This window comes from Loa loa (genome assembly GCF_000183805.2).
Source record: "Loa loa unplaced genomic scaffold supercont3.417, whole genome shotgun sequence".
In the NCBI taxonomy this organism is placed as follows: domain Eukaryota; kingdom Metazoa; phylum Nematoda; class Chromadorea; order Rhabditida; family Onchocercidae; genus Loa; species Loa loa.
In genome coordinates this window covers 12,065-20,445 of record NW_018108597.1, presented here as the reverse complement: position 1 = coordinate 20,445, position 8,381 = coordinate 12,065, and the positions used below count along the sequence as shown (strand labels likewise).

The window sequence follows — 8,381 nt, the reverse complement described above, 5'->3', positions numbered from 1 at the left end:
CATATATATATATTATATATATATATATATGTATATATAATATATATATATATATATATATATATATATATATATATATATATATATGTACATATATATATACGTACATATATGCATATTTCAATAACCCATTAATCGACTAAGTGGCAATACTGAAAAAATGATATAACAAATGAAGAAAAAAAAACCTCTTTCGGTACCACTTCTAAATTCAAGCAATTGTTTGCGAATATTTTCTTCAAATGAATCACCATCATTTTCACGCTCCTCCTGTTCAAAACCATCATCAAAGTCAATAAAATCCGATCGCTGACCAAACGTCCGCGACATTTCTACCTGTAATGTAATTTCCGAATAAATTAATCCACAGATTGAGATAAGTATGATAAGGTCTAACAGATCATATTTTTTAAAATATCCGAATCATCTAGTAGAGCATATTTTTGATCAATCTTTGAATCGACAATTTGAAAGGATAACATCGGAGCTTCATCTAAATAATATTATTCTACTGAAAAATGAAATATACATAAAATATCTGATTATTTAATGTGCTAAGTTTTACAAAAATTAACACTTAGATGTTTATTTTTGTGTCTCATTATAACTAATTAAAGCTTATACGATGCTAATGGATGTATGTTTTGCGTTTCAAATATAAAAATAGGGGCATTTGTTTCAGTATTCCATTAAATCCATCAACATTCAAATAAAAGAGGTTAATTAAAGTTAGTTAACCACATTTCTTACGTAAATATACACGTCCAACACGCCTAATTAATACGAAAACCTTATGCTGACGTACACTAGGTCACGAGAAGTTCGCCCACACCTGAGCAAAACTTACCTCACACGACTGTCGCTCATTTTTGATGCGGCCCATCGTGAAATACCGACAAGGATGTCGATATTACGAAATTTGGGAGGACGTTTATTCATTTATTGTTTGTCATCAAATTTTATTACAAATAATATGTCTTCCCAATCTCTGTTGTTAGTGAAGTGTGATATTTCGTTAAATTCACTAATCCTCATTGCCTCTTCAATTACAATGCACTTTCCTCTCATATTTTCATCCCTTTTTCTACGTTGTTTTGATAAATATTCATAATCTTTGATTCTTTTCCATTGTACATTCCTTTCATCTCGTGATTAAATGTCAATAAGAGCAGCAAATAATTATTGAAGTGGAGAGAGAAATAAATGAATGTTTACGTTGTTGTTGTCTTGTTTACACTGCCTTCTCTTCATTTCTTTTCCATTATATATTCGTCATTTTTCCCCGTTATCTTTTCCAATTTTACTCTTTCTCTGTCGAATCATTTCAGGAAATTTTCAATTGTGCACTATTTATTTTATTAATTATTGTTGATTAAATCATAAATCAGTTAAATTTGTAGGTCTAAAAATTAATAAAATGTATGAACCTTAAAATAGTGGCAGAATTTATAATCATTGATATTTTTAATGCTTTAAATTGTGTTCGAAATTTTAGCAGCGTATTTAAAACGTTAAATTTGATTATTGGTCATATGCACTATAGCGCATAATCGGAAGAAATAAAAAACATTTATACATTTCATGCGATATAATTAGGATAAATAATTGGATATATTATTTTTTGATTTATTTATTTAAAATTATACTTATGTAGACAAAATTTGCTACGCTTTTATGGATTGTCAGTTGAATTATGCAAAATTTGTTAATCTGAATTCTGAAATTTATGCACTAAAATCATTCAAATTCATCCATATATGTATTCGTTTTTCTTTTTTTTCCTTTTTTTTTTTTTTTTTTTGTTTTTTCTTAAATTTTCAGCTGAATGTTCGAAGTTCATTAATCATTCAAGCTTTCATTTATTTTGTGCGATGTTTCCTCATCCATTCACTTATTTATTTGAATTTTCAACAAAATGTATATTTTCAAATTATCTCTTTTATTTTCTACCAAAACTTTCCTCATTATCCATTTTAATGGTGAAGAAAGGAGAAAAAACTTTTCTTATAATTTAAAGTAAAATATTTCTCAAATAATTTCATTTTTTTTTTTTTTTTCAAATTCAATATACTTGAAATATTATCCTCTTTTTTAACAGATACAAGTGCTGTTGTACTTGATAAGAGAAGAAAAGGAAAATTACCATTAGTATCGATTTTTCATTGTTCAAAATGAACTATAATGGAGTGACTAAAGGAAATGGTACACGATGCAATGGACAAAAATTTTCGCGCTTATTTTGGTATTAATTTAATTCTTAATTAACTTCCTTTATATACCAATTGATATATTGTTCAACTTTATTAAAAATCATTGAAGATAGCATAAGATTAAATGATTGGAAAATGGTGACAGGAAGGGAGAGATATGAATATTAAAAGATAAAAAAATAAAGTATAATAAGCTCTGTAGAATGATTATGTCGAAAATTTTGATTAGGTATTTCTATTTTTATGATTTATGGAGTTGGGGAAATAGATATTGTCAGGGTTAAGATTTATCGGAAGCTTGAACGTAATTTTCAGGACAGATAGACATTTCATGAGTTTGTTCCATCATCCATTACAACTTTTTTCTCCAAAAAAAAAGAAAAAGAAAAAAAAAGATTTATCAGTTTTGACGGGAAATGATGTTATGTGATTGCAAAATAATATTAATAAATAAATTAGGATTTATCGGCGATAGAAATATTATTTCAAGTTTCATTGAATTTATGATTTAAAAAAGGAAAAACAAAATTTTATTAGCTTCGTTTCGTTGTTTATATGTTGTAAATACATGATTATTGCACATTCACATATTTACGTTTAGCATTCACGTTATAGATCCATTTTCACGTCCATGTTATTCACATCATATAATGTGTCATTTATTTTTTCAATCACTAGATTATTGCCAGTCAGAGTTATCCTTTAACACTGAAACATTTCGGAAATGGAGTAGCGTATATTGTGGAAATGATAGCTTGAAAAGCTTGGGAATGATAGGTGAGAGTGATAAGCTTGATAGCCATAATGGAATAGAAAAAGATAAGCAAGAAAATGGTGTATAAAAATTTATTCATTATAACTAAAAGGTGTAGTAAAAGGTAATATTGTCTAAGAAAACGAAAGTAAAATGACGACAACAATTATTTTATTCAAGTAAAATCACTGTTATATTGTCATTTTTTGTAATATTCAAATTCTTCAATATTTAGTCCTGTATTATCCTATTTTCAGACAAATTTTTGTTTTAAAACCGGCAGGGATGATGACATTATTGTTGGATCAAAATGCGCAAAATTCGTTCTTTCATTTTTTACACTATTATTATTGTTGGAGCACTGGTTATTCCCAAGTTTATTTTCAATATCGCAACTCACAATACGGTAACGAATTACTTTTTTGACATTCAGTTTTATCTTAATCTGATACTTCATTGCAGTGATTCAGTCTCTGTATGTTTTGCAATAGTTCACATTACGTCTTAATTTCTATGAGAGCAAAGAGTGGGCATAAGTAAACTTGAGATGCTACTGCTTGACTTTGGCAGGAAATTTACTTTTTTCATAGTTAACTACTCTAATAAACACCATGTTCGTTGTTCTGGAGTAACTTCTAGGAACTATAAATCATAGCATATTGAACTATGAAATGCTTAATAGCACATCAAACTATTTTTATTTTCTCTCCAGCAGCCATCACTGCAGCGCTAACTGCAAGTACTTCTCATTAGTTTGTTTCACTGCTTTGAAGTTAAAAGGACCCATACTTCGAAATTAAATAAAATTGAAAAGTTTCCAAGTTGAATTGAGTTCTATCAAGTTAGCTTCGAATGACAGTTTTCTTTTCATTTTAAAGCTACGTCATGTTTTTTTTTTTCTTTTTTTTTCATGACTGAAGCCATCACACAGGCATATATACAGAAGCTTTTTTTTTCATTTAGATTTCCGAATTTCCTTCTTTTTCCTATCACGAAGATTAAACTTTAGAGATACGATAAATTGCAATACCGTCGTCAAGTTTTAAATTTACGAGTTCGAAATGTGGCACGTCGTTTAGCGAATGATTTGCAACAAGTACGAAATGTTTTAAATCAAGGAGATCATTTAGAAACGGTCATTTTGGTAATTGCTTGTAATCGTTTTGAAGCGTTGAAAGAACATTTGGAAGCACTAAAAAAGTTTGTTGGTTTTTCTCAGTAATCTGAAAACGCGTTAATGTTTATGAAGGCGTAGGAAATAACACAGTAACCTCTTTCATTTCAAAAATCCGAAAACGTATAGTTTTTACAGAAACATTAACAACCATGTTGACATGACGGATACATATCTTTTTGCATGATATTTTTTTCTTTTTGATGGAAAGATTCATTCTTGTAGATACAATAAAAAAGGCGGGAAAGTATATATAATAATGTCTGGTGTCATATACATTTTCAGCTCTTGACTTCTAAAATTTACAGTATTCCTTGCGAATTCAGATTTTAATCTAAAATTAGTTAACTCAACATGTAATCACCATTTACATATTTTATAAAATAATAATACTGCGTGATTGAAATATTCCATACTAGAAATCATTATTTAGTTTTTGGACGTAATATCACTGATAGCCTTCAAGGAAACATTTGATGGTTTGCATAGCTATTTCCAATCAATAATACATGAAAACTAAACGCTGTTATAATGTTGGTAAAAGTGGTTTCTCATATTTTCAGTTTACAAGGACCCACGGTTCCGATTGTTGTTAGCCTTGATTGTAATGATGATGCAGTGCGTGATCTTATTCTCAGTTCTGGTCCAAATATTACTCTAATCGAAAATCCCAATCAATCTTCATTCAATTTAACCAAACGGGAAAAAAAGTATGAAGGTTATTATCGAATTGCGCGACATTATTATTTCGCCCTGGATTATGTCTTCACCATTCTAGGATATCAAAGTGCTATTATTACCGAAGGTTATATTTTTTTTCTTATTGTTTAAAAAGTTTTGATATAACTATTTGGAATTGATACTACCTTGGTAGTGTCAGCCTATAGGTCATTATTTTGTGATCGGAAACAGGATGTATGGATAAGTTAATAACTTTTAAATTTTTAGGACAAAAATTTCTCACGTGAGCGGATGATAGGGGGATGTTCTGATACATGGTAGGAATGTTGATTTTAGCAAAAAACTTTAGGATGCTGTTTTTCATTGCGGTTCTGAAGGCTTGTTGGTGAAACATAACCGAATTGAGTAATCTGACTCGGGAATAATCTTATCCAGTACTTGAAAACATTGTTCAAAATTTATATCTGTCCAGTTCATCAAATAATATCATTAATTATTTGTTCAGATGATTTGCTACTGGCTCCGGATTTTCTGGAATACATGCTGGCAAATAGAAAGTTATTGTTCGAAGATCCGACAATTTGGTGTATATCAGCGTGGAACGACAACGGAAAGAAAGAACTCATTGTAGAGGATAACTCTTTGTTGCATCGAACCGATTTCTTTCCAGGTTCTTTGCTATGTTCACAGAAGATTAGCAGTGTTAATTGTGGTGTTCAGGTATTGTGGAGTCTCCTTCCCGCACGATCTTTGTATTTCCTCAGCTATCGCTGGAGATATAGTAATACTCCATTATGCATTTAAGCAAACGAATTATTCAAAACCGAGAATCATCATTTTCTAATGATTGTTTTTGATATTTTGCTTTAAAATCAAAAAAATTTTCCAGGTCTTGGTTGGATGCTTACATCGCAACTGTGGGAGGAACTGAAAGTAAAATGGCCCAAAACATTTTGGGATGATTGGATGCGTGACCCAGCTCAACGTCAAGGACGAGCATGTATTAGGCCGGAAATATCACGTACGGGGATCAGTTTGAGAGGCAAGAAGGGTGTCAGCAAGTATGTGCTTTCCCATCTTGTATCTCTAGGTACTTTGAATTTGCCAAATTTTTATATTTCTTGATTTCCTTCAAAAACTGCAAGAATTTGACCTTTTTCATAAGTCATGCTAGACAATACTTAACTGTCAATTATAATTTCGAAAATTTATCAAAATGAGATTAGCGATAGGAGCAGAAGAAGGATTTTCTGAAGAAGGATTTTCTCGAGTTTATCCATCATGACAGTTAATGCTGCTAATGCATGGATGGTGACATGAAAGACACATATATTCTTTCATACGATAATTAATGATTTTATATTTTGTAGTTTGAACATCGTAGTTAGTAGTATTTGATAAGTAGAATTCTGTTCTTAGTGATTGAGATTTTTTTTCTGCATCGTACCATAAATTGTTTGGTTAAACTGATAAGAAAGGGATGAAATAGCTTCTGAAATTGATTCTTATTTATATGTCACTGATGTCTACTATGTACTTCCTAGTGATTTCAATGATTGCTATTTTCCAGTAATTTTCAGAGGCCTCTATTACGAGAAACACTTAAAACATATCGTGGTTAACACGGATTTCTATTATTTCTCGCAATCTGATTTGTCTTATTTAAAAAAAGACTACTATGATCCTGCCTTCCGCAAAATTGTTCTTGGGTAAGTGAAAATTTCATATTTCGATTGAGATTGAGTAGTGAGAGTGAACTATCGGCTAGTCGCTGTTGCTGTTAATCAGGTCAGGTATCCAGATTATTACCTGCAAAAGATTGAAATAAGCTTATCTTTTCAAACCTGTTCTTCGTTCGTTTCACTTAGTGATGAAGTGAGAGCCGGTCATTGAAAGAACAACGTTGACGAAGAAATGAGAAGTGGATAAATGCAATGATCTACTATAGGGATTACTTGTGATCATTTGATCAGGCGCGTTATATAGTAGTTAAACTTGTACGTTTTTTTATAGAGCGGTTCCTGCTACTTTGGATGAAATTCTGAAAGGAAGGTTTTCAAATGGTACTGTTTTGCCAGAAAAAGTGCGCTTGTTTTATGTGGCTTCAGTTGATTTTAAGGCTTTTGCCAGAAGATTCAGTGTAATGGATGATTTTCGGGTATGTTTAAAGAATTTTCGTGTTCTGTACAGATAAAGAGGCGAAAAAAAAAAAGTAAATTATAAATTAAAGAATATAAGGATAGATTCACTTGTGATTTGATTGGATTTTTTATATCTAGAAAGACCCTTTAGTTTATGAGCGATTGTGCATGAAAAGAAAGTGTTCTGTTTTTTTTTTCCTTGAACATCTGATTAGATGAAATGTAATAATTTTTAGTCAGGTGTATGTCGTACTTGCTATAATGGAGTGGTCTCATTTCGGTATGGCCAGCATCGCGTTTTTTTGTCTCCAAAGGAAATTCAGAACATCTGAAGGGCTTTTTTATGATTATTTGTCGGGTTTAATTGAAATGTTTGTTTTAATTTTCAAGTGCTGCCGTACTTGAAATACTGATTGTTTCAGTTTAACTTTTGAATATAATTTAGCTAAAATGTTGTGCTTAGATATGAGTACTACTTATCCCGTGTATTTTAGAATACTTGTTCAATTTAGAATTTTCTTGCCGGTGTTGTGTCGTGTCTGTGATTGTTTACTATGTAACAAAAAAGTTAACCTAATACTTAGCTGATTGTCCAGTTGTATTTGCTCCTTCGCAGTTGTATTTACAACATATTTGCTTGTTTTTTATATTTATTATATTTGCTTCATGAATTTCAGTTCATTTTTCTTTGGTTTTTGGATTTAATTTGATTCAGTATTTCAATTTGCCATCAATGTTTGATGCAAAGAATATCTTTACTAACTTACGGACTGTAAATTGTTTAGTTATCATAAAAACAAAGAAAGAAAAGTGGTGTCTAAAAACTATGGCATTAACAGTTTGGGATAATAGGTCTTTTCACTGGAAGAAAATGTTAAACAGCAGTAACGTTTTCAAAAGATTTCGACAATATCATTGTTAATCATCATTTCCCCAGTTGAACTATATGATATAGAGAGACAGATATTAAGTCAAATTTGAAAAAGTTTGAAGGTTAGAAAATAAGGTCATTAATTTATCAAAGGCTCATTTTCATTCTTCCATTTAGATTCTAAATACAGTACCTCCGGTGGCTTTAAATTATTGCTAAATATAAATTATATAAGCACGCAATCAATGCATTTGATCGATTATTTGTTAAGCTGTTTTTTTTTTTCTTTTTTTGTGGCTCTTTTTTAATTACGATGTCTCTCAATGTTATGTTATAATTCATTGAATTAATCTGTAATTTGAAAATACAGTAAAAATAGTTGATTTCTATTACAATAATTCATTTCTATGAATACTAAGAAAGGATGGAAAGCACCTGTTTGTGTATTTAATTAATAATTAAATTTATAAAATACCAGTTCAAAGTTATGTTGGATATAAAGATTTACTAGTCTCTGCTTTATTGATGTTACTCAAATGTACAGCAATGT

At 30.2% G+C, this 8,381-nt stretch overlaps 2 protein-coding genes across 2 annotated transcripts in view; one reads left to right on the top strand and one right to left on the bottom strand.

Moving 5' to 3' along the window:
* LOAG_18639 (hypothetical protein) overlaps positions 1-342 on the bottom strand; it is a gene marked incomplete at its 3' end in the record, with an annotated part of 16,463 nt that extends 16,121 nt beyond the window's left edge. The window contains exon 1 of the mRNA XM_020451303.1: positions 189-342. Coding sequence (XP_020304921.1) covers positions 189-330 — 142 coding nt within the window. The 5' untranslated portion in view covers positions 331-342. The remainder of the gene's footprint in view (positions 1-188) is intronic.
* Positions 343-1,812: 1,470 nt separating this feature from the next.
* Positions 1,813-7,579, top strand: LOAG_08970 (hypothetical protein). Its single transcript, XM_020447837.1, has 10 exons — positions 1,813-1,917; positions 2,099-2,242; positions 3,222-3,370; positions 3,974-4,164; positions 4,702-4,943; positions 5,325-5,489; positions 5,709-5,880; positions 6,400-6,528; positions 6,833-6,977; positions 7,197-7,579. Exons 3-10 carry the CDS (start codon positions 3,275-3,277, stop codon positions 7,290-7,292), a joined length of 1,236 nt encoding a protein of 411 aa, XP_020301972.1. The 5' UTR covers positions 1,813-1,917; positions 2,099-2,242; positions 3,222-3,274; the 3' UTR covers positions 7,293-7,579.
* The last annotated feature ends 802 nt before the right edge of the window (positions 7,580-8,381 follow it).

Bases quoted from the DNA above. Each gene is read 5' to 3' on its own strand.
- LOAG_08970 (XM_020447837.1), top strand. From the start codon at position 3,275: ATGCGCAAAATTCGTTCTTTCATTTTTTACACTATTATTATTGTTGGA. The intron at 4,165-4,701 runs GTTTGTTGGTTT...TCATATTTTCAG, and splicing joins CATTTGGAAGCACTAAAAAA to TTTACAAGGACCCACGGTTC. The intron at 5,881-6,399 runs GTATGTGCTTTC...AGTAATTTTCAG, and splicing joins GGCAAGAAGGGTGTCAGCAA to AGGCCTCTATTACGAGAAAC.